General features: G+C 38.1%; 5 protein-coding genes across 5 annotated transcripts; 3 read left to right on the forward strand and 2 right to left on the reverse strand.

Annotated features, from left to right (window-relative positions):
* Positions 1 to 1,141: 1,141 nt before the first annotated feature.
* On the reverse strand, positions 1,142 to 6,711 carry tspan3a (tetraspanin 3a). Its single transcript, XM_028028762.1, has 7 exons — positions 6,529 to 6,711; positions 3,937 to 4,128; positions 3,684 to 3,758; positions 3,153 to 3,254; positions 2,876 to 3,022; positions 2,717 to 2,800; positions 1,142 to 1,899 (listed from the first exon to the last, which is right to left on the reverse strand). Exons 1-7 carry the CDS (start codon positions 6,592 to 6,594, stop codon positions 1,807 to 1,809), a joined length of 759 nt encoding a protein of 252 aa, XP_027884563.1. The 5' UTR covers positions 6,595 to 6,711; the 3' UTR covers positions 1,142 to 1,806.
* Positions 6,712 to 7,923: 1,212 nt separating this feature from the next.
* ch25hl1.2 (cholesterol 25-hydroxylase like 1, tandem duplicate 2) lies at positions 7,924 to 9,039 on the reverse strand. Its single transcript, XM_028031491.1, has one exon. It carries the CDS (start codon positions 8,946 to 8,948, stop codon positions 8,115 to 8,117), a length of 834 nt encoding a protein of 277 aa, XP_027887292.1. The 5' UTR covers positions 8,949 to 9,039; the 3' UTR covers positions 7,924 to 8,114.
* A 1,279-nt stretch (positions 9,040 to 10,318) lies between these two features.
* On the forward strand, positions 10,319 to 13,452 carry LOC114134001 (uncharacterized). The gene is made up of 6 exons (XM_028000178.1): positions 10,319 to 10,402; positions 10,535 to 10,658; positions 11,034 to 11,218; positions 11,548 to 11,658; positions 11,842 to 11,983; positions 12,081 to 13,452. Exons 2-6 carry the CDS (start codon positions 10,544 to 10,546, stop codon positions 12,428 to 12,430), a joined length of 903 nt encoding a protein of 300 aa, XP_027855979.1. The 5' UTR covers positions 10,319 to 10,402; positions 10,535 to 10,543; the 3' UTR covers positions 12,431 to 13,452.
* Positions 13,453 to 15,665: 2,213 nt separating this feature from the next.
* On the forward strand, positions 15,666 to 20,295 carry LOC114133992 (uncharacterized). The gene is made up of 12 exons (XM_028000165.1): positions 15,666 to 15,977; positions 16,570 to 17,175; positions 17,354 to 17,413; positions 17,510 to 17,562; positions 17,649 to 17,793; positions 18,389 to 18,741; positions 18,835 to 19,063; positions 19,145 to 19,262; positions 19,464 to 19,575; positions 19,657 to 19,768; positions 19,913 to 20,025; positions 20,121 to 20,295. The coding sequence occupies exons 2-12, from the start codon at positions 16,579 to 16,581 to the stop codon at positions 20,188 to 20,190; spliced, it is 1,962 nt and encodes a 653-aa protein (XP_027855966.1). The 5' UTR covers positions 15,666 to 15,977; positions 16,570 to 16,578; the 3' UTR covers positions 20,191 to 20,295.
* A 761-nt stretch (positions 20,296 to 21,056) lies between these two features.
* Positions 21,057 to 23,684, forward strand: ch25hl1.1 (cholesterol 25-hydroxylase like 1, tandem duplicate 1). Its single transcript, XM_028029484.1, has one exon. The coding sequence runs from the start codon at positions 22,670 to 22,672 to the stop codon at positions 23,498 to 23,500; it is 831 nt and encodes a 276-aa protein (XP_027885285.1). The 5' UTR covers positions 21,057 to 22,669; the 3' UTR covers positions 23,501 to 23,684.
* Positions 23,685 to 24,874: the final 1,190 nt, after the last annotated feature.

Genomic DNA, 24,874 nt, shown 5'->3' on the forward strand with positions numbered 1-24,874 from the left:
AGTTATTCAAATTATACCACAGTTCAGTGGTGTCAAAGTCTTGGCTTTGGGCCATTGCAACATCTGCATTCGTTTTGTGTTTGGGATCATTGTCCTATTGATGAGCCAGTTTGGGCCAAGCTATTGATTAGAAGGCCTCACATTTTACTCCATAATACTTTGCTATACAGAGTGAGCGATTGAGCAAATGGCTGAAAAACAAGTCCAAATTATCTTCCACCACATGACGTCTGAGGTATGCTAATTTTTCTTGCAGATGCTTCGCACACTAAAGTCGAGTCACAATGAAGAGGCAGTCTCTGGGCAACAGAAACAAGCCATATTTGTTCTGTGTATTTTTAACAGAGTCCTGTAGGCTTTAATATGTAGCTCTGGGGTTAGCGATTTTGCAATTTCTCTGAGAATTGTTAACCCTAGGGTGAATTTGCTCAACTCTAATTTTATTGATATAACAACTGTAGATGTTGACCAGAGCTAAACAGGTCAATAAAAGTATATACACAATTACATTATTTGTACAAAACAATATTGTTTAAGGCAGCAAAGTTTGACTGCAGAAAAATTGATCTTAAATTGTTTGGAAATGGCATTTTAACCGTTCACAGAAAAACTGACTGCAGATTTCTGTCTGTCCTAGCATTGGATGAACACTTACCTTCATGCACCAAATGGGTCAACCAAAGAAATCTCTTGATTTTATTGAGATGATTAATAAATCAACCGTGTTTCATTGGTGTCAGTTGCCAGATACTTTCCAATTAAATTCCATGGAAGCAGCAACCTTTTATCATTTTGATTTCATTTGTGCTTCATACATTAAGTAAATGGTACAATCTGTTAGCTTTAAAAGATAATAGCTTAATTTTTAAAGGTTACAGTAAAAAGATGTGGTCTTTTCCATATCTGGAAAAGTCCACATCATCTCTGCTGCATCCTGAAGAAATCATTGAATCTAAAGTCTGAATTTCATTTTACATAATACTATTTTGAACTGAGCTTCTTACAACTAGCTTGGGGACAATCTGAGAATTTTAGAAACTGATATAACGGGAAAACACCATAATCTTGACAGAAGAAAATTGGATAAGAAAAAGAATAAAGCTGTTATGCAGATGTCTGAAGAAACCAGAAAGAGATATCATTTGTTTTAAACTTTTACTTAAACACATCATTTACATTCTTAAGTCTCATCATTGCTACATGAGACAATATGAATAAACCATATTGTAATAGAGTACCTCGGACAAACAAACAGATATGAGAGAAAAACAAATCTATCTGAAAACCAATTAATACATCAAAGGTTAAATACATATATTTCCCAAAATAAAGCTCATATAAGTTAAAGCCAGTTCTGTAAGAACTTGCACACAAAACCATGCTGCTGAATCAGGAAAAGGTGGTGTCCATTTTTTATGCCGTTAAAATTTTAAACAGAGTATTAGGCATCCTCAGTAAGCAGGAACAAAATAGAAATCTCCCTCTGTCATTCAAGTACATAATAGATTCAAAAATATAAATAATGCAAACCACAATAAGGAAACTCTTCTGTCTATACTTAACTCATGTTTTCAAAATTTGACTTGGGTGAAAATAAACATAAACCTCAGATCCCACCAAAAAGGAGAAGTATTATGTGCAATTCTCTGAAGAGTTAAATAAAATGGGCCAAATGGTTTTTGGGGAAAAATTAACTTTAGCATACATTTACTTGTATTTAGTGTATAAAGATACGTATGATCACAGGTTTTGCATCCTCTCACCAATGATACATATTCAGAAAAATTGAGAAAAGTGTTTCACTTTTTACGCTATGGTACCCCCGCTGATAAGCAGCTCATAGGCAGGATCTTTGCTTCTGCGGCACAGCACGACACAGGCGCACAGCATCCCCAACATCTGGAAAGATAAACAAACATTCCCACAATTTTATCATCTGATATATCCCATACTATTCCATGTTCATTTTTCCTATCAGTTCTTTACATTTACCACATTAAATACTAAGTCCCACTATGATTTTCTTCATGTTGTTTCTAAATAAAAATTTTAATGAAAAAAAAAATTGGGAAACTACAAAAATGGAGAGAGAGAAGGGATGGACAAAAGGAACAAAATTAGGACAAGAAAGTAGAAGAGAAGGAAGGAGACACCAAAGTAAGGAGGGTAGAAGAGAAGGACAAAGGCTGGTAGAACACAAGCAAGGACATAAGGGCATATGGAAGAAAGGAAAGAAAAAAGGACATGAAGAAGAAAAATCTTTAATCATGTGGCATTTCTGGAGAATGACTTCAAATTCTTTTGAACCTCTAAATTCCTCATTAGATTCAAATGCTGCTAATCGTCTCAAGGCGACAGACAGTTCTTTGGATCTTCAGTCATTTCAAATGGAAATTTCAAATAAGGGCATCTTAATTTATTCTTTTCCAACTATTGCAATTTTTAGATATATGTTTTACAAAAACTTTTAAAAGGTCTTTACTTTGGTTTGTGTTTGGTTCTATTAAATTGAATGTCCAAATTTCTTTACAAAATAAACAGGCTTTTATTACAATGCCTCTCAGAAACCGGTAACCTTATTTAGATGAAAACACTGAATCTTAATTAAAACCATAATTACATAAATCTGTTACAGATTTATGGCAGATTTTACATCATTTGGCTGACGCATTAAAAATGCAATGAAACAAACAGTACCAAAATATGAGCGAATTACCTGGATGGCAGCAAACGTCAGCGCAGTCCAGATGACATACATCATAATCTCCTGTAACTTCTTCACGACCAGCGCTTCACAACCCTACAAACCCACACAAATGATGTTCAAACATTCAAAACTACAAGTCCTTATTAAAAAAAAATTAAGCCTTTTTACTTCTTGGTAGAGGTCTTCAGGATGAGTAAGAGACCCTGTGCAGCCTGCAATTTTGCAGCAACTGATGGGAACGCTGTTGTTTTTCGATTCTTCATACCAGTGTGTGTGCTTCCAGTCTGAGAAATTGTGGATGCCACAGCACTGAAGCTGAAAACGAAAACAACAAAGTCAATAATGTTGTTCCAGCCGTGCATCTGTTGGAAACAGATGCACGGCTGGAACAACACAAGGCCATCGTGGATGGCTTACAAATAAAAGGTTGTTTTCTTTTATTTACCTGTCTCTGAATGTAGTCAATGGCCCGGCTTTGGGCGTTGCTGTTCGTGCCATTGTACTCATCATAAACTTTCATGATAGAAGTGTTGACTTCATTTTCAACCTGGAAACAGTAAAGAAGGGTAAACATTACTGCTCTATTAGATACAAAGACAATATTTAGCAGCCTCACAGCAAACATGGGCTGATTGGAGAAGGCGGATGATTGCTTAAGGCTAAGTACACACACACACACATTTTCCCGCCTTTGTTCCCATGAAAATGCTAAGACACAATTGAGTCAAGCATTAGGCAGACCGGTCCATATTATGATGTCAAACCACACAGATGAAAGTGCACAATCCACTACCTCTGGTTTTTCTAGTCAACTCAGTCAACACCCTTTCCTGTGGTTCTCAATTTTATGGGTCAGCAATTTTGTTAGCAGGAGGACTTTAGCTAAACTGCCAATAATAATCTGAAGTTGAATTTAAGAGTTATCAGAAAAGATCGTCCGTGTCACAAATTAAACAATTACAATTCTCTTTCTCACCTTCGCTCTGTAAATGTATCCGAGAACCACCACAGCCACTTCCGTCATGAAAACCAGCAGGAGAATGACGACAAACTGTGGATTGGATTTCAAGATTATAGATACATGGATAGCAGATACCGTTGTTCAAGTTACTTTTTCCAAATGTATTATTCACTACTTGTGGCTCTACGTTTAACTAAACAGAATAAATTAGAAAAGAATTTTACGTGAAATAAAACACGCAATATTACAGTGGAACTGGTTTACTCACCGTGGTAAGTCCACAGTGGCTCTCTCTCACTGTGGCGCAGCATCCGATGAGTCCAATAAGGAAAAGCAGCGCACCTACTGCTATGATGATGACTGCAGGGATCAGAGTGTAAACGTCCTCGAAGAAGTGATCATAGTCGTCATAAGTGATGAAAACATAGGCGCCAACATAACAAAGGATGCCAGCAGCGGCCTGTGGGCAACCAGAAAATGTTACATTACATTTACTGCTGTCAAAGCAAAAATAACCACAATGTAAAAAACTTCAAAAATGTTTCACCTGTTTTTTTTTTAAGGATTAATGTAATTTCTGTATACTATTTCTTTGTTAATAAAAAAAGTACAACATAGTTGAGTTATACATCTTTATTCATGAATCTTCAGTAAATATTACTTAAATAGTCGGATTTTTCTAGTTTTTGTTACTTACTACCTATATAAATGCCTTGACCACGGCCTGATGACTTGGCTTCATCAGGCCGTGATCCGCAGCTCTCGCTGGAGCGGTTCGCAGCCGAGTGTGAAGCGGCCGGGATGAGGATCAGTGCCTCCAAATTCGAGGCCATGGTCTTGAGCCAGAAAAGGGTAGAGTGCCTTCTCCAGGGTGGAGGAGTGGAGGAGTTCAACTATCTCAGGATCTTGTTCACAAATGAGGGAAGAAGGGAGCGGGAGGTCGACAGGCGGATTGGCGCAGCTTCTGCTGTCAAGTGGGCGCTGTACCGGTCTGTCGTGGTGAAGAGAGAGCTGAGCCAAAAAGCGAAGCTCTCGATTTACCGGTCAATCTACGTTCCCACCCTCATCTATGGTCATGAGCTTTGGGTCATGACCAAAAGAACAAGATCGCAGATACAAGTGACCGAAATGGGTTTTCTCCGTAGGGTGTCTGGGCTCTCTCAGAGATAGGGTGAGAAGCTCAGTCATCCGGGAGGGACTCAGAGTAGAGCCGCTGCTCCTTCACGTTAAGAGGAGCTAGTTGAGGTGGCTCGGGCATCTGGCCAGGATGCCTCCTGGACGCCTCCCTGGCGAGGTGTTCCAGGCACGTCCCACCGGTAGGAGGCCCCGGGGAAGACCCAGGACACGCTGGTGGGACTATGTCTCTCGGCTGGCCTGGGAACGCCTCGGGATTCCCCCGGAGGAGCTGGAACAAGTGGCTGGGAAGAGGGAAGTCTGGGCCTCCCTTCTGAAGCTGCTACCCCCGCGACCCGACCCCGGATACGCGGAAGAAGATGGATGGATGGATGAATGGCTGCCTTGACCAGAAGCACTAAAGTGAACCCAAAACACTACAGTTTCATCACTATGCTTCAAAGCTAATGTCATGTTCTGAAACAATACATTTTCTTGCCTCCTCTGCATATTAAATTTGTGCAATCTCCTTTTGATTGTTGTTGCTATAGATCAGTACTTAAAACATTTTTTTCTAGATTATCCTATTTGGAAGTTTTCACTGGCTGGAAATGCTGGAAAAACTAGTTCAGAGGAAACTTGTTGTTGCTTAAAACCTGCTTTTCTCAAGGGTGGATACTTTTACCAGCATAATGCTTAAATTTGTTTATATAAAACCTTAAATTGGTCTCATAACAAAAGGAAAAGAAATCGTCAACCACCCATTTTTTGAAAAACAAAGCCCTTAAAAATATTGGCTCCAAAAAACGCAGCAAGAGTTGCTCCTTATGTTACCAAACAACTGAAAGTGACATTCCAATATTTTAAGTGATTAATAAGAAATTGGAACCATAAGAATACAAATAATTGCAGAAAACACAAACTGAGATCTACCAATAGATCAGAGATTGTAATTTTCACTTGATTAATAATTACAAAAAAAAATTATATTGGATTGTTGGTTTTGCTATCAGAACAATTTTAGTTTTTCAGTGTTTAATTAAAATATAACTTAAGTAAACTATTCTACACTATATAGCAGTGAATTTGCAATATTGTGTTTTTGCCAGCAATTGTAGCCAAAGTTACAAAGTTTTTTTTTGTTTACTTACTTTTATTTGGACTTGTTATCCTCATACATTCCTCAAAAGCACATTAGTACTTTTGAGGTTATGTAGTCAAATTATTGTTTTTATCCCTATATTTGCTTTATTTTAATTTATATGCACATGATAAAAAAAAGTGAAATTACCTGTCTTTATTTAAACAACTCAACATGCATCTACCATTAAAATGATGTTTTATTCACTGATTTGAGCTAACACAACTCTCCTGCCTGGTGAGTTTGCTATTTTTAGACCACTAGCAAACAATTTTGCTGCATCATTCTCTGGTCTGTTTTTATCTACACAGGATCCCCCACCCCTAGGAAGAGTGAAAGTCATACAACTGCAAACAAAGGCTCCTTAACGCTAAAACTCAGCTAAAAACATTTAGCGGAAATTATACAGTATCATACCCTGAATTTTTTAAGTGGATTATTTTCTGCTGCTATTGTTTCTGTGAATCTTTTGTGAAACACAAATATCAGACATGTTGAAGCTGGTTGGGCAGCTGACTGCAGACAAGCACAGCTAAGGTGGTGGTGGGGGGGTGCACTTGTGTGACGCACGTATAATAATAACAATCAAAAAACCTGCAAACCTACCCAAAATATCAGGTTTAGGAAGACCAGGACCGTCTTCGAGGACGTAATTCCACACTGTCCCATCATTAATGCGGAGATTTAAAGCTGCTCCTGAGAGAAAACAACGAAGGTTTTTACTCAAACATGTCCCTGCTGCTGCTCCTGCTGCTGCTGCTACTGTTGCTGCCCTGACATATCCTAACTGCGCATACACGGACGGACACACAGGCAGGCGACACAGCGCCACCAACATCCGGAATACAAGCAACGAGCGCTGAGTAAATAATTTACCAAACCAACCCATATGACCTCGGGTGACTAAATTCTTATATTCACGATAGGTTATTTGCAACAACAAAATAAAAACATTTTTATCGCAAATTTGTGTATAACAAAACAGACGCGTGAACTTTAAAAGGAGGTACTTTGCCGACACCTAGTGGCCAAAATGAACACAGTTTTTTTTCCTGCCATTTTTTGTACCAGTGTGAGTTACTGGATAGACTGCAGTGTTTAACAAATTTACGAAACTTTTTTTAATTTAACCTTGTTACTTACACAGTCTTCAGAGCAGTTTATTGAGATCATATGTCAAAGAGAAACAATAAGTAACACATAATTTGTGGAAAAATAATGTATAAATCATATTAAAAAAAGTGTGGCATGCTCACCTAAAGCCACATCATTTGTAGAGGCCACATTTTTGTTGCTTAATGGTACTACAAATACATTCCGTGTTAGAGAACAATCATGATTAATCCGAGCAATCCAAAAAATCTGTTGAAGGCTGGAAAAGTCTTGAAACTGAGGAGTAAGATAACCTTAAGCACTACAACTCTAGATCAAAACATATTCATGCATTAGAACATGAGGCCCAAAGACCAGAGATCAATCCAGTGGAGAATCTGTGGAAAGACTTGAAAATCACTGTCTACAAGTGGTCTCAATCTGATCCAAATGATACGGAGCTATTTTTCAAAGATGAATGGATAAACATTTCAGAGTCTAGCAAAGCTGTTAGACACACCTGTGCATTTACAACAAAAAGTGGTTCGGCATTTTGATTGAGGTTGGTTAACCACAAATGCATGTTACATTTTTCAGTATTTTTTTAAAGCATGTCTTATTTTTGTTTCTTTTCACAACTGCTTTGTGTCAGTCTATAATATAATTCACAAATAGGTTACACAGATTAATGTTTTTGTAACCTAATGAAGAAATGTGGAAAATGTATCAATGACCAGCATAGTGTTAAGCAATCTGTCTATTCTGATCATTTTTATTATAATCGTTGAAGTTGGTACGCAGTATTCAAAGTAGTCGAAAAAAAAGGATATCTTGCATTTAAATGATCTTAAATTTCTGTTGACAAATTTGAGACTCATGATTAATTTAGACCACACATACTGGTGAAAAATGCTTTTATTGGAGTTTGTTACATAAGCATACTTACTGGATATTGAAACACACTCAAGAAAAGACCTGATGCATATTCAATAAAACAGCTCATTAACTTCATGCATTTGTTTATCTGTTTTTATAAGAAAAATGTCATGCACAGCCATACTATAGCACAAGCCTATAATACAACTGCTGTCAAATGCATGCTATTTCATAGCATTACAGAAGCTGAAGTCGGCATGTGTGCCAAATATTCTGTCCCAGTGACTGAAGTGAGGTGCAAAATTAGTATTGGGTTTCTGATGGTGCACATCATGCTTGCTGGGTCCTCCGTACATGCCAAATGGTATCAGACGAGATGTGGACCAGGGGAAATCATAGCCACAGTGATCCTCCACCGAAACATACACGTGCATTATCATGAAAACCCATGTGGTGAGTAGATGAGATTTCAGGATGACAGGATTTAGAGTGGTCCAAAACCCAACTGTGACCAGCTCCCAGCCACCCAGACACTGGGTGGCAAGAGCAAAGGGAGCGGAGTACTTGTGGTGAATGGCATGAAAGGTGACATACAGCCAGTGGATCCTGTGATGGAGCAGGTGCCAAATAAAGTACTGGAAGTCAAAGAGAAGGAGGTTGCCTATCACCCCGACAATCAGCTCTAGCAGTTTGGGAGCCTGGTCCGGGAGGTCCACCGGTGGTCTCCATAACCACTGAGCCACTGAAGCAGGGAGCACGAGAAACACATGGTTGTACAAGGTGACACCGGTGCAGTGCAGCAATGTAGAAGCTGTCGGCCGGTGGCTAGGTTGTATCTTGAACTGTTGCACCCATGGCCATCTATCCCCCATGATGTCACAAACAAGATAAGGAGTGCAGAAGATGAAATACGAAGAGACGGTTAGCACAATGGGGAAAAGTGGAGATCTCACATAGTCCCGGTAGTTTAGCCTCAGGTTGTCCCATAGAGGTTCCAGGAGAGAGTTTTGTCCCAAGTAATTTGTCCAGATATCCATGGTGTTATCTGCAAAAGCCATCCTTAGGAACAAATCGGAGGCAGTTTTTTTGATGACTGAAGATGCTGCAGTCAGACACAGCAGCTTAGCTGAACACTCCAGCCCACGAGTGTCTGCCTATGCTCCGCTCTCAGCGTGGGTGGCATCGAGTATCAAACAGATCTGACAAATTATTCATGCACCCTGGTTAACTGGTAACTCAAAGCTCACTGTTCACAAGATATAGTACTCATTTTGGAGAATTGTTTCAAATTGAAAAAACAAAACAAAAAACTAAATTCTTAATATCTCTTTTAGTGGTGTATCACTATTTAAGAACCAAGGCGCAAAGGAGAGGTACCTTTTAAAGGATATGCTGGATTTTTTTTCTAACAATAAAGAAAATACCTTCATACTGTGCTTCTGGAAAATGCAAAGTCTAAAGAGTCAATTTAAAACAGGCTCTAGTGCAAGCAAAACAATCAACATCTTTTAGAGTTATTTTGTTATAAACCAGCACAAAGTTGTACAAGAATTCATGGGTGTCAATGTTTTTTGTGTTTCTTTTTCTCTTTTTTTTCTTTTTACAAAAAACAGGTTTATTAGTGTGATGTGCAGTTCCTAGATGAGCTACAATCTGCATGTACATATGTACATAATGTATATTTACTTCACAGTTATCTGCTGCTTCGGTTGATTGCATAAACCCATAAAGCTTTCTATGAAAGTAATACATGAAAGAAGCAGAAATTGAAATACAGCTATTAAAGACATAAAATAAACACATTTTTCAAATAGTTTCTTAGTCAGAGAACTATTTCTGACTAAATAAAAATGGTTTTGTGATTTTAAAAAGTCAACATTTTCTGCACATTTCAGTTTTTCAGGGAGTTTGTGTCAGAGTCAAGGAGCATAGGAACTAAATGCTGACTCACTTTCTTTCGTTCTGAACTTGGGAACACAGAGTTAACAGGTTTCCAAAGCCCTGAAGTTCACACTTTACAAGCAAGCCAGAGATGTGTTTTGTGGCAAGAAAACACACGAATAACAATCCCTTAAGGGTTGTTAGACCAAAAATTCTAAAATCTCTTCTTAGACAGATTGAAGAAAGAATGCCAAGTGGATAAAAAGAATGGGATGAGAAAAACTGAGCTGAAAACCATGATGTAAGGTAATTGTTGCTCAAACTCAGTTATGGGTTGAGTTTTTGCACTCAAGACTTTTGAAGTGTTCTTTTTTTATTTATTATTTTTAACTGGTCAGGAAAACTGAATTAGAGTTTAACTATATTTAGATATTTGGTTCAATTCTTCTTGCAGAATATACCATGCTACAGAAAACTGATTAAAAACTGCCAAATAAACCTTGAACATCCCTGCTGCAGAGGGCGACAAACTGTTAATTCGTCCTGTCACGGACACATCCGGACCAAATTCTTTCCCCACACGCCACAGCTTTGTTTTGGTTCCAGCACGGATCCATTTTTACATTACAAGGTGGGAGTCATATTGGATCAGCGGGACGGATGGGATACAGTTGTTGGTTCTCATGTTATTCACGGACGCTTTGAGGCGATCTGTCGTGTTCTTATTTCGCTGCATTTATTTCTGTGCGGGTTAAATACTCAGATATGAAATATGGCGAGCCAACTTGAACGCTCTGCAGATGTGGACGCTTTGGTCAAAAGACTGGAGAAGGAGTCGCTGGCTAAGTTTGTCACTTTTTCTGTGGACCGACATTACAATGACAAAGGTATGGAAATGGCACGTGTATTCTTCCTATAAGACAAATAAATAATGTTACCAAGAATAACATTATTTCCGTTAGGTCTAAGTGTTTTTTTTTTTTTTTTTTACCAAAATACTTGAGTTGCCATATTTAAAGAAACAAGGTCTGTTTATTTGTTTGCTTACTTTTACTAACCAATGTACATTGAGGATAAAAACACAGCTGGGTAGAAAAGTGTAGATTTCCACTTTGAAAAAGTTTTTTAAAAAAGCACACTGAACAGAAAAAAATATTATGCCGTGTGTGTGTCTGGATGGTTGATGACATCACAAAAGGCACAAGAATTAAGCCCATTAGCAGCTCATTGTAAACGGTATGATTGTGATTGCTGATCCACAGATTGGCAGCCTTTACCTGTGAACCGAGTCCACTGGCAGTGGGCCGGCGGTTCTGGGATGCCTTCGATTGAATTCACCGGAATCCCTTTCATGTTTGTGGGCTCTAAAAGGCTTGTCTGCCATCAAGGCAAAGATCTTGCTGTGGCCCAGAAGAGGAAATATTTTGAAGAAAAAGCTAGAAAGATGGTAAGTTTACACCAGCACACAATAGCATTGATGCATTGAAGCAAGAGACATATCAGAGGAACACATCAGAAGAAACAACATCTAGAACGATGCAGATAGTGCCAATACTATTGTGGGTTTTAAAGTTATGGTTCGATACACTTCAATCCAGAAGAATATATATATATATATATATATATATATATATATATATATATATATATATATATATATATATATATATATAATTATTGTTACAACCTAATAGTCTCCCAGGAGAACAAAGCTTTACCAATGTACAAAGGTTGGTAGCTTTTGAATTAAGTTCAGAATTTCTTCACATTACACAGCTAGAAGACCACAGCTTTGGCTGCCAGAAAACCCGTCGCCCATCTACAAAAAAGGTGGGATGTCCAGCAGCCATATCAATCAGCAAGATTGCAACATTCCCTAAGTTCAAGGTTGGTGTAGTCTAACAAAAGATAAGTTCTGGTTTATTTATTTTTGGTTTTCGTTGTACGATCTGGCAGTTAAACCAGATAACCCATTGACTCTCTAGTTTACACGATTCAAAATGTGGAAAAAGTACATTTTTAGCTGAATTCTTCTATGTCTTCCTCCTTTTGTTAATTTTCTCATGTTAGGTGGTGGACAGTGCAGAAAGGAGTAAGAAGGCAGCTTCAAAAATGCTGAGAGTGGCCCTGGAGAGAGACCCGGTCATTTGGGAAACACGCTATGCTGTCCTACATTCAAGTGAGCATGCAGGACACGCAGATGGGAAAAATGGTAAGAAAGCATTAAAAAAATAATATTCTGCACAAAAGACTAAAGTTTTATCTAGAAAAAAATAAATAAATTGTGATTCCCTTTCTTGTCCTTAAAGAAGGAGATGCGACCTCACGATCTGACATGATCTCATGCAAACGAGCGAGGAAGTCAGATCTGAGAAGGAAATGCGTCAAACTCACTAAACAACTCCTGGACAGCTTAAACTCTATTGAGGACTATCATAGCCTTGAGGAGGTTTCACAAGTTTTAAGCACCCTGCTGAAAGACTTAGCTCATCTGAACAGCAAGATGGAGGGAAAGCCTCTTCATTCTCAAGGCAAGAACTCTAGAGCTTTATCTGAAGTTCCAGCCCTTCTGTCACAGGGGGACCCCAAGGGACCTGAATCTGCTCACAGTGATTGTTTAGGAGCTCAGGCAGCCAGTGACCAGGAACTCACCATTTGAACATCACAATTTAACAGTTCCAGTCTGACTGTGATTTTTAAAGCTTTTTGTTTTGCTTTTGTTTAGATTGTTTGGTGTTCCTGTTACTGGGAGTAAATGACTCCAATGTCATTTACTTGTAAATGTCTGTAGGATGCCCTCATATGAGCATCCTACAAAATTCTCACATTTTGTGAGATTGGTTTACGTTTTTGTCTTACCACAGGTGTGTTTGCAGGGTAAGATTTTGCAACTTTGTTACTTAGAAATGTGATTCTTTTGAATAACAAACATATTGGTTTGTGCAAAGTGGCTAACTTGGTCCTTTTACATTTCTGGAGAAAATCTTAGATTGTTTTATTGCCATATAGTTAAAGGAAAAGCACTGTGCATTTTGAAAATATTAGTAATTACTGATAGACTAAACTGTTCCATAGACAGGTGACTGATTTAGCACTATTATTTTTTGCCAAAGGATAAACTCTGAGCTCTTTAAAATGCCACTGCTTTAAAATGCTAAAAAAAAAAATAATAAAATTGACATTTAGTCTTTTTAAAATAATATATAATGAACAAAGCATATGATCAAACCAGCCCAGAAATGGTTCACCAGACATAAAATTAGTCTTTGCAATACTGCGGAAATTGATCTAAAGATTATCTCCCTTAAAACCTTGTGCAGCTTTATACGACTGAGTGCTTTCCCTTGAAAACAACAAGGTGACCTTGCCAGAAATAATGGTGTGCCCTATTTTTCACTTAATGACTGCTGGAGATGGACATTAGCACTTTATTTATCCCTGCTCAAAGAAAATTTGGAATTTTGCCAGTAAAATTTGTAGAAAGCTTTTTTTTGAAAATCTTGAGCAAGGTTGTACAGTTTAACTATAAATATGTTTGCTTTTAAAGATTTATTTTAAGAATATAAGCTTTAATTCTTGCATTTACTGTTTTTAAAAGGCAAGTTGTTCTTATTACAGAAACTTCATTTCAAAATCTATTTTATTCATCTGGATAGTGTCAATAAATTAGTTTTTATTTCATTATGTTTTTTTTCTTTATTCATTTAAACTTGATGCATTGATGAAATGATCCTTTAACAGAGCAGGTCAGAACCCACTTATACCTGTTTTCAGTCAGCTCGGCAGAGGTTTAAGATCCTAAGTAATAGCCCCAGTTGGATTTCCAGCCAAACTTGCATAATATTGTTTAATAAAAAGCTGCTCAGTGTCTCAAAAACTTAAAGGATTAGTGTTAGTGCCTGTTCAGACTGTGATTATGTTTTCTGAAGCTTATCAGAACAAGAAGGGCTGTGATTTATCTTCTTATTTTTTGCAGTTCAAAGCCCTACTCATAATCCCAGGCTAGGAGAAAAAAAAGGTGTGAATCACCACTGCTTTGTTTAGCAATTTATGTTTTAATATATTAGATTTTATAAGCTTTTGTCATGTTTAGTACAGAGAATTCAACACAGGGTTAATTTCCATGTGTGGTGTGAAAATCAACCATTTGCTTTGTAAGAAGAACATAAAGCCAGACTGAGATTTGCCGCAAAGTATGTGGAGGAAGACCAGGACTTCTGGAATAATGATCCTTGGACAGATGAGTTGAAGTGTCAATTATTTGGAGACTAAAGCAGATAACATGTTTGACATTAAACAAATAGAGAATTTCAGAGGGATTCAAATTACACCTACTGTGAAGCATGGAGAATGAAGTGCTGTTTGGGGATGTTGCTACAGCAGCAGACCTAACAAGCTATATATCATATTTAGCAGGAATTTTACTCTGAGGGTAATAACAAAGGGCAATAGAGAAAAAAAGCTTAAGAATCTGTCTGTTAGGCTTTCTTAATAAACTACTGAATATACAAGGGGTGTCTTCATATTGATTATGTACACCCCCTGTATATTCTTATTCCACTATGTGGCACCAAAGTATTATACAGACCTATCATTCATTTGAGTAAAACTATCACTATTATAGAATGCTCAGAGAGAATGTGAATTGTATTTTGGAAAATGTTAAATGAAACAAACTAACTTGATATAAATTATATATGCTGAAAATTTGTTTTTAAATAAAGCATTTTTACTTTTTTGGCAGACCGTAACACTCTGCAACAGAGCCAGAAATCTTGTTTTCAGACCATGTGACCTGACCTGCAGACAAACAAAAATGAGTTTAGCTGCAAACGCTACCACTGCAAGCTCAGCACTTATGGGATTCCAAGAACTGAGGGTATTCCAACTCATGCTTCAAACAAAATAGGTCAGAGCCCAGTTCTCCATGTTTCCAGGTGAATCAGCAAAGACCTTTAACAAAGCTGCCCCAGTTGGCTTTCAATCTAGTCTAACACAACATTAAAAAAAAGGAAACAAGAAAAAACACTCATCTGGTCACTATAGACATTGAGCAAAATTATTCATTCCCCTAGAACCTTTTCACATTTTTTACATGACAGTCATGAGCTTCAATTTGTTTTAGTGGTTTTTCACTCACTAAACCAGGAGGTTTTTTTTAGTACATATTAACCAAAAAAAAAAAAAAGTAATGTGTTATTGCAGATTTAACCTTATTACTCCATTATCCATTCATCCATTAAAATGAGGAGTATTCCACATCTGAAGATCAAGTGAGCCACCTAATCCAACACCCCAGAACAGAGAACTCCGATCAGTCAAAAGACCAATGGGATTTCTGGAGATGCATCAGAGATCCACAGCTCTATTCGGTGTCCACGTCATGGACACATTTACACATATATAGTCATGTATCAGGTATCGACCAAAATATAATAATTAAAACAAATCTTTTAAGGGAATGCTGAAGTGTAGGATTAGGTAGTGAGACGCTGCTCTGCCGTATTTTGCTCAACAAACTAAAATTTAAATTACTAATCTGGTAATGATATAAACTGAAAAAGCAGCTATTAAATGCTGCTAATATTAAATCCACAAGTAAATGCAGCTGTTTTAATTATAGTAGGATGACATCAGACTCCTTAGTGGGTTCATCAATAAGTAAAACGTTACTTTTTCAAAGACAAAGAATAAGTTTTAGAATCCAAATGTTTATGAAGGTTCGCCATGAAAAAAACTGCATGAGGATGAAGTTAAACTACTTCCTTTAAAAAATATATTAAGTGCAGAAAAAGAAGTTTACGTGAGACAGCAACACATGTGGATTGAGAATCTGACAGTTTAGAAAATGTCATGTGCTCATCTTCCAGGACACTAGGTGGCGATAGAGTCTCAGGTTACAACACAAGTAAAGACGATTCTTCTTGGCACCCACAGTAGAAGATAATCATTTACACTTGATGAAAGGTGTTTAATGTGTTGAACTGCAGGTGAAAAGTCACGGAAGCGGCAAGAACCAAAGAAAGTACTTCTACAAGGGGAGTGCCAGCCAATCGCTAAAGAAGAAGAAAGGGCGTATTTACGTAGAGTTAACTGTGTCGTCAGCTGAAAGTTGCTAAAGTCCACCTTTATCCTGAAGCTCTAAAATACTGCTGAGCTTATCTTACTCCCGAAAAAGTATTTCATTGAATCTAAGTGGATCTGAGGTAAGGCTGCTTTTCCACAAAAACTACATTTTCGTGAATTAACTCACTGAAACAACACTTGTCCAACAACCGTGAGTGAACGAAGTTATTTTAGTTTATGCTAATGCTAAAATTAGGTGATCTGGCAATCATTTTATCTTCTAGATTAAAAATAACAAAGAAACATATATTTAATTGCTCCATATCGTAACCATATGAAATAAAAAGGTTGTACACTAAATATATAGTGTACAATATATTTAGTGTATACTAAATATTTAGGTTGTACACTAAATATAGAGGGGAAAAAAAAGAAATGAACTGTTTTGATATTTTACTTATTTGATTTTCTTCGGTTTTAACCTGTTATTCGTTTGCATATTTCTATTTTTAAAAAGCATGTTTTTAATCTGTCTAAGAATTTCCATCATTGTTCTAGTGGAAAAAATATTTGATATAAATACATTTTTAATTTAATAAAAGGAGTGTTGACACAATGTTTTCTGTGAGAGCATTGCTTTGGGTTAAAATGGCTAATTCTTGCTGTTGCTTCACTAGAGAAACTACTACGTGACAATTATCTGTGAAATAGAAATTGTGTACTTTCCCTCAGGTTTCAACAATGGAGAATGAGGGAGAAGTGAAAGCTGATGAGGAAAAAGCCGAGTCATTTCCACAAACACAGCAGCTGTGCCGCTACTTCTCCCAAGGACGACACTGTCATTTTGGCAAGAGGTGTAGATTTCTGCATGTAAGAGAAGATGGAAAAGATCATGAGTCACCCAGCCAGCTTGATTTTACTCCCTCAAACTCTCAGGCCTGTGGTCAACTTAAGGGAGACAGTTCGCCACTTACCCACAACCCAAAGTTTGCCCCAGGTTCTGCCCGCCGCCCTTGTCGCTACTTTCTCTCTGGACATTGCACCATGGAGGACAGATGTCGCTTCTGGCACCCGCCACAGTTACCTCCATTGGACGATCCGTCTGCTGCTGCTATTCAGAGTAAATCCACACCCGGCCATCCTCTGGTGCCCCATCCCGGTGGCCTGCAGGAGGTGAAGCTGTGCGAAATGACTGAGGACATGGCCAAGCAGCTGCGAGACACAGAGATCAAGCAGCTGAAGAAGCGTTTCCCCAAAGATCAACTGATTATTCAGGAGAGAAGTGACGGCAAACTGACATACTACAGGGCATCTGTAGAGGCCACTGATCCAGACTGGGTAACACTCTTGTTGTTCATTAAAAACATTATTTTTGTACTTTAGTTATACAGTTATTTTTATAGTTTATCCAGGTACATTTTATTATTGTGAATGAACAAACATGGGTCGTGGTACTGGATCTAAATCCAGCCTGTAGAAACAAGTGATTTGATCATTTATTTTTGTGTTATTACAGCCTTTTGATCTCAAAGAAGTTGACATCATGGTTAGCTTCCCAGACAACTACCCCCTTGAGGTAAAGAACCCAGTTTTACCTCTAAGAAAACATAACACAATATCATGTTAACTGCTTGACATGCAATAAACACCTCTTGATCTTTATGTTTCACAGATTTTTACATTAGAGATCCCACTGGACCAGAACTTACCTTCAGTCATGGCAAAGTAGATGATATATATATTTTTTAACACGTACAGTTAAGTGTTGCCTGTAATATTACATGCATTTCTGTACATGTTTGGCTGTACAGGCATGTGCAGCAAGCGTCTTTGGAGTGGCTTCAAGCTAAGCATGCTACCAATCAGCTACTGGGAAAGGTGGAGTTGCTGTTTCGTCCGTTTCTTCGCTGGCTGGATCGGAGCTTGGAGAGACTGTTCACCGAAGGAGCCAGACAGGTGAGGCTGAAGTCTGCAAGGGAAAATTCAGTAAAAATTAATCAAAAGAATTATTTGTGAGGTCTGGATACATGTGAAAAAGGGCAATTAAACATGGAAAGAAGAAAAATTCTTCAATTTGTTTTACTTCTTTTTTTTTAACTGATCTAATAGTTTGTGGTTTTTACAAGTGTTTTTATTTCAAGCCTGACCTCTACAGAAATAGCTGAAAATTGGTCATTATAAATGTGGGAATCATACAATTGTTTTTAAAAATACTAGAAATTAGTCCTCATATCCCATTAATTGAACCTTGGATTATTTAGATAAAATAATATTCAGGATTGAATATGCGCAGTCTAACTGTTACTTGCAAAAGAGATTGGAAAATATTTTCAGTCTCTAGATTTGCAGGACTGTCAGAGACATCCACTTATTGCCTGCAACATTTTTATAGATTAAAAAAATGATGAAAAGGTTGTATTTGGAGGAAATCTGACTGCCATGATAGAGGGTCGGCTCTCCTTTCCTTCCTTGTAATTCTCCTTGAAGTGTTTACTACAGAACTCGATGAAGATACAATTCATCAACCCTTGTTGTTTTGCCTTTGTTCTAGCTTAAGAAAGACGTTGATTTAGAAAAAGCCGGCCTGCAGTTTATAACATACCAGGAACTCCAGATTTCTGTGACTGAAACCTCTGACCCTGCTTCTGGTGTCGCCGCTGATGAGGGCGTCCGTACCTCGACTGAAAAGACAGAAGATGTGGAATCCGAGGAAGAAGAGCACCAGAATCCCATACAGAGTGATGAAGGTCAGCTGCAGGAGGAAGATGCGAGCCATCTGGTGGAGAACATCAAAATCAGCGATCCCCGCAGGGGCACCGAAGTCAAGCTGCAGGGCCTCAGTCTGGGGGAAAACACTGCCACCGTTATTGCCCAACAGATTACTGTTTGTCTGCAGTGTAACAGGTAATTTATCAGAACACAAAAAAATTATTTCTTTTCTTTTGATCTGATTCTGAGAGTTAAACCTGACCCTTTGCTGCTTTTTGCTGGCTTCAGGTGTAAGGTGACTGCAGATCTGACTCTTACTGGAAGGACAGCCTGCTCAGCTCAGTGTGAAAAGTGTAATGCGGATATAAATGCCGCATTCAGGCCCTGCATGATCCACCATTACAGTGACGTCCTGGGATACCTGGACCTTCAAAACGCCACCGCCTCTGACCTTGTACTTCAGGACTGCGACCTAACTGTAGGATGCCTCAGCTGCTCTCAGGAGATCCCGGTGGAGGTGATGAACGTAAGAAAAGGCCATCAAAGAAGGGCGGAGTACATATAATGTACTTAACTTGTTTTCTCTTTTTTTTATTAGAATGTTTTCTATGGACAAACAAAGGAGTTCAACTGTGAGAACTGCCACAGCAAACTCAGCATCCTGGCTGAGAGCACAAGGTTCCAGTACATTCAGCCTCGTTCCTCCAGCAAAACAGGTCAGAGCCCACTTTGCTTTTACATGGATCAGCAAAAGGTTTATAATCTTACAACAAGAAGGCTGCCCCAGTTGGATTTCCAACCAAACTTACATAATATTGTTCAAAAAGCTGCTCAGCGTGTGGAAAAACCTGAAGTATTAGCATTAGTACATTTTCAGACCATTAACTTCCGTTGCACCTAATTATTCTTCCCTGCAGGTCCGAGTGCTGACGGCTACAAATCAATAAGAGACCCGGCAGTCCAGAAGGGGAAGCCGCTGCCGGATAAAGGAACGTGTAAACATTTCAAGCAGAGCCATCGCTGGCTCAGGTATCGTCCCTATAGTGACCCTTATTTAATGTTGCTATAAATGTCGCAGCCCTGGGAAACAATCTCCCCTCATATTGCAAGGTTTCCCTGCTGTGGTCGGGCTTATGCCTGTAATGTGTGTCATGACGAGAATCAGGACCATCCCATGGAACTCGCCACCAGGATGATCTGTGGATTTTGTGCCAAAGAGCAGGTGGAGGATACATTTTCACTCAGTTAGCGCTTAAAACTATTTCCCTTGTTAAACTAGCAGATTTAAAGATGAAACAATAATCATAGCTTTTTGTTTTGAAGATTTGCTGTCTTTTAATGTAGTTTTGTCTGTTTGACGTTGCAGCCATACGGTAACGGTAAGCCTTGCATCAGCTGTGGGAGCATGATGACGAGAGGCACGCACACCAGCCACTGGGAGGGTGGGCTGGGATGTAGAAATAAAATCAAAATGAGCAGGTACAATTCCACATGGCATAAGCTGACATCTTTGGTAAAGTTCAGTACCAGGATGGATGATGGCGCCTAAAAGATTTGCTCTCTTCTCTCTGTAGAAATGATCGACAAAAATACATCAGCACCAACAAAACGGTTTCAAAGAAGGCGGCCAGCGAGAAGAAGTAAAGAAGAGCTTTTTGCTATTGTTATGAATGAATGGCATAATTCATAAACCATAACAATTTTAACTGTTTTGATCTCTTCTCAAAATAAATCACGTTCTATTGATTATTCCGTGTGTGTTTTTTTTTTAATGTATTTTAAAACTTCATCCAGAGAAACATTCTACATCTGTGATGGAATCACAACTGTAAGGCCAATCTTATCATCCGGGTCCACTGATAAGAGAGTCTTTAATCTATAACTAGTGAGATTACAACCCACTTGTTTAAAAAAGATTTTAACGGCAAGATTCATTGTTTCATTCACCCCTTTAAACCATCTTTGGAAACAATTAGTCAAAGTTGCCTCGAGCCATGATTATGGACTTTTATGAAAAAGATTTTGCTGACTTGGTAGGAAATACAATGTACAGATTTATTTTTTTTTGTATTTTACATTGTGTTAAGCAGCTTAAATTACTTAATAGATGGAAACAAATACAATCCGACTTACTGAAGTAGAAACTGAGGTGATGTATATTGGTAAAATATTTTAAAGTTAGGGTTGTGAATTCAACCTCCCTACTTTTGTTGCTTTAGACAGTTTATATTTCTAGTTTGCATTTTGTTGGAGGGGGTGGGGGTTTGGGTGGGTGCATAATATCTAAAAGAATATACTCAAAGCAGATGAATTATGAAAATAAGCAGCATTTGTGTGCACAGGGTTGGTCATATCTAGAGTTGGGTAGAGTAGCCAAAAATCATACTCCAGTAAAAGTAACACTACTTCAGCATATTTTACTCAAAGTAATAAAAGTATTTCAGAAAAAGGTTAAGTACTGAGTAACTGATCATAACAATTAAATAATAATAATAAATAATTACAAAATAAATTCTCAGCAAAAGAAAGCTCTTTTGTCTGTATAAAACTTATCTCACTAATACATAACAGCAGGTCCCGTACCTGCATGTTAAAACAGTGTAAAGTGCTTCCAGTTTATTGTGTGGTGTTCACATGACCTCCAAATGGCACAAGCTCAGCAGAATATAGTAGAACAAAGCTTGTGTACAAACAAGATGTCCCACTTTGACCTAAACTGCAATTTTGGTAGAAATGTGTTCTTCATTCAGTGACGTTACTCAGTGAGTAAAGTACCCAGTAAAGTACGAGAAGGCATACTTCATAATAATATAGAAGTGAAAGATATGGTATAATGAAATTACACCTGAAATATTTTTTTTTCCCCAAAAAATTACTAAAGTAAATATACGTAGTTACTACCCACCTCTGATCATATCATCTGTTGAATCCTGTTTGAAATGAATCCATCTTTCTTCTGATGATGAGCTTTTCCAGGTTCTTTGTTTAGAAGTCCCTAATAATAAGTAGATAAATATTCTGATTTGCTACTTACAGTGCATCCCAAAAGTATTTGCACCCCTAGAATGTGTTCACATTTTGTACACTTCTACAAAATGAGTTAGTTCAGCAAAAAGCAGGATATATTTATAAAGTGGAAAAAAATATGCAAGGTTTTATGAACACAAGTCTAAGAAATATACTGCCCCTTCTGTATTAGCCATTATTAACATTTATGCAGTTAATTGCCTCGAAGAGTCATTTAATTAGTAAGTACCTGCTTCTTCAGCAACATCATTAAGGTCAAGAAACACACCAGACAGACATGGGTTCATAGTTTGCAGCAATATCCCAAGGAGAGCATTATTCAGAGAAGAGGTCAAGCGGGCGATGACTAATTAATTTATTTGCTGCTCCAGATTTTGTTTGCTAGACAATGACATGAAGATAACAAGGAATTTTGAACGTCTGTCTGCTACCTGATCGTTTAAAACTGGGTTATGTAGCAAACAGTTACTCAGACCGCCCAAGTCACTCTGCCAAACAATGATTAGTAAGGGATACTGTAATGTTGTAAACTGACCAAGTCAAAGAGGTGACCCTAATCTCAGAGAAACTGTGAAAGCAAACAACACATTTCAGAAAACCCACCAACATGAACAATGAGTTCATGCTGTTCTGTTGGAAGGAATGTGCTGCATTCCTCCAAACTAATATGGAGGAATTATCAGTACAGTGTGCTGTCCTGTTTTCAGATCATTGCATTAAAATGCATAAATGTGTCAATTTCAAAATGAATCATCGACATCAATCAGCATTTTTATAAATATCTGTTAAAGACAGATGTAAAAATGTGTAAACAGAGATTTTGATGGGATTAAAACAAACACTCTTGATCTGTCTTCTATTTATGCTGGATTAAACCTAATCTGAAGCTCTTTGTTTCTTGTGTCTAATGAACGTGCTTGGTAAGCTCACGTAGGTATGTTTTGGCACACGTTGAGCTCTTGTGAGGAGAAAAGCAGGCATTTCTTTCTTTTTTTTTTGACTGAGAGCAAAGTCCTGTTTGTTGATCTCCACTATATAAAGCCAGATCTTATCTCGATCAACAGCAGCAGCAACAGCAGCAGCCTCAAACAGAAAGATGCTGAACATCAGCGAGCTCTCTCTGAGGTCTCCTCATTTCAGGGCGTCCGACCGTCTCCTGCAGCCCTTCTGGGACCATCTGCTTCTTCACCACCTGTCTCTCGTCTCGTCTCCTTTTTTGCCCGTCATCCTTGCCTTCTCCTGCTACTTTTGCTTTAGTTTGCCTTTTGCTGTGTTAGACCTCTTGGGGGAAAGGGTCCCTTTGTTCCACAAGTATAAGATCCAGCAAAACAGGAGGCCAACGCTGGGAATGATGGCCAAGAGCTTCATGACATCTCTCTATAACCACATTTTTTTTGTTTTACCGGCTGTCATAATTGGCATGTTCATACTGCCAACACCAACCCTGCCGCGAGACGCTCCTACGTTATATCAGTTGTTCACCGAAGGACTGGCTATACTGCTCCTCTTTGACACCCAGTACTTCATCTGGCACTTTGTGCACCACAAGAACCTGCAGCTGTACCGCTGGGTGCATGCAGTTCACCACGAATACATGGCTCCATTCTCCTGGTCCACGGAACAGCTCAGCATTCCAGAACTGATGACCGTGGGCTTCTGGAGCAACCTGGACCCGATTCTTTTGAGGTGCCATCCACTGAGCACATGGTGCATAACAGTTCTGAGCATCTGGATGTCCGTGGAGGACCACATAGGCTACGACCTGCCCTGGACCCTGAGCCACCTGGTGCCCTTCGGTCTGCTGGGGGGCGCCCCGGCCCACGACTTGCACCACCAGAAGCCGAGCAGCAACTACGCTCCCTTCTTCAGCCACTGGGACCGGATCTTCGGCACCGCCATGTCTCTGAAGAAGAAAAACGTTGATTAACACAAAACAATAATCAACACAATTCTGTAAATACTGCCTCTTTTATAAATATGTTGTCCTGTTAAATCTCTTTGTTTTGCTACTGTACTTCTTGCATTATTAGCATCTTTAAAAATGCATTAAACTTGTAAAAATATTTAAATGTGTTTCACCTTTTGTTCAATAAACATCTATTTATAAAGCAGATGCATGGGATATAATTTATTGAAGTCTGATGTAGTGTTTGTACATTATATCCAGAGGATAAACAGTTAAAATCTGTCTTGTTTATTGTTTCTGACAATTTTCTAACACAAAGACTCAACTGTTGAAGAAATTTTATTCAAGAAGATTTTGCTCATGAATCCTGTTAATAAAGAGATTTCTGACACAAATAGTTCCAAACTGAAATTGATGTGGCTCAATAAATAATTACATATAGAAAATTAAAAAGCCTTAAAAGAAAATCATCTTTCACTGCAGAAGCAAATCAATCAGAGAAAAATGTTGAAAAATTTAATTTTTAATCATGAGTACAATAATTAGAAAGGGATGCAAAAATATCCTATTTCAATAAAGATTTGAAACTCTCCAGTTCAGTAGTTACAGTTAGCTCTGTCGTTCTGCTCCCCTTTTGCAAATAAAACAGCATTTTATTTTCTCCTGTAACATTTTGCAAGTTTGGATCATACAGACGGGTATTTGACCATTATTTTTTTTGTACAATCTTTTGTATCACATCAAGACTTCTCTTAAACTTTCCTTCAGCTGAGCCCAGATTGTTTTTTAGTAAGCCTTAGATGGCCATGGAAGCTTTATGCTGTGGCTTGAGAACCATTTCTGTTTTGACCATTTGTTTTAATTGTTACCTATCTGGAAGATACATTGAAGACTCATTTTCAGTTTACCAGCAGAGCCCACCAGTTAGTAAAAAGTTCCCAGAATAAAGCGAAAAAAGGGCCCAGAGCATCACTGATCCTATCCCTAACCTGGAAGTGCCTTCCCATGTATTCATTTGTTTGGTGCCAGATCAGGCTGAATGACCCTAAAATACACAACTTGACACTATGCAGTTTATATAAAAAACAGCTAAAGCTCTTGAAAATTTGAATTGAGATTTGGGAAACAAAGTGTCAGAGTTACAATAAACAGATTTCAGTTTATTAGTTAATATAATTATGAGTTAATGAGTTTTCTTCTTCTAAATCTAGTTTCTTGATGGACTTTGCTTTTGGTCTTGATAGCTGCCATGTGTTTATGGTTTTAGTGATTAAGATGCATAATCTGTGAATGATATTCAATTTGTATGTCAGTCTTTTTATTTTATCCCTTTTATGTATTTATATTTAAAAATCAAACAAAACAAGCATAACAGGGTTCAGTGGCTATCTAAAT

This window comes from Xiphophorus couchianus, chromosome 2 (assembly GCF_001444195.1).
Source record: "Xiphophorus couchianus chromosome 2, X_couchianus-1.0, whole genome shotgun sequence".
In the NCBI taxonomy this organism is placed as follows: Eukaryota; Metazoa; Chordata; class Actinopteri; order Cyprinodontiformes; family Poeciliidae; genus Xiphophorus; species Xiphophorus couchianus.

What these genes read in the sequence shown, in the direction of transcription:
- tspan3a (XM_028028762.1), bottom strand. Translation starts at nt 6,594, where the DNA reads ATGATGGGACAGTGTGGAATTACGTCCTCGAAGACGGTCCTGGTCTTC. An exon ending in TCCTAAACCTGATATTTTGG is followed by an intron (nt 4,129 to 6,528) that starts GTAGGTTTGCAG and finishes GGTTGCCCACAG; the next exon opens with GCCGCTGCTGGCATCCTTTG. An exon ending in TTGACTACATTCAGAGACAG is followed by an intron (nt 3,023 to 3,152) that starts GTAAATAAAAGA and finishes TTTCGTTTTCAG; the next exon opens with CTTCAGTGCTGTGGCATCCA.
- ch25hl1.2 (XM_028031491.1), bottom strand. Translation starts at nt 8,948, where the DNA reads ATGGCTTTTGCAGATAACACCATGGATATCTGGACAAATTACTTGGGA.
- LOC114134001 (XM_028000178.1), top strand. Translation starts at nt 10,544, where the DNA reads ATGGCGAGCCAACTTGAACGCTCTGCAGATGTGGACGCTTTGGTCAAA. An exon ending in AAGAAAAAGCTAGAAAGATG is followed by an intron (nt 11,219 to 11,547) that starts GTAAGTTTACAC and finishes CACATTACACAG; the next exon opens with CTAGAAGACCACAGCTTTGG. An exon ending in ACACGCAGATGGGAAAAATG is followed by an intron (nt 11,984 to 12,080) that starts GTAAGAAAGCAT and finishes TTGTCCTTAAAG; the next exon opens with AAGGAGATGCGACCTCACGA.
- LOC114133992 (XM_028000165.1), top strand. Translation starts at nt 16,579, where the DNA reads ATGGAGAATGAGGGAGAAGTGAAAGCTGATGAGGAAAAAGCCGAGTCA. An exon ending in CAGACAACTACCCCCTTGAG is followed by an intron (nt 17,414 to 17,509) that starts GTAAAGAACCCA and finishes TATGTTTCACAG; the next exon opens with ATTTTTACATTAGAGATCCC. An exon ending in GTTTGTCTGCAGTGTAACAG is followed by an intron (nt 18,742 to 18,834) that starts GTAATTTATCAG and finishes TGCTGGCTTCAG; the next exon opens with GTGTAAGGTGACTGCAGATC.
- ch25hl1.1 (XM_028029484.1), top strand. Translation starts at nt 22,670, where the DNA reads ATGCTGAACATCAGCGAGCTCTCTCTGAGGTCTCCTCATTTCAGGGCG.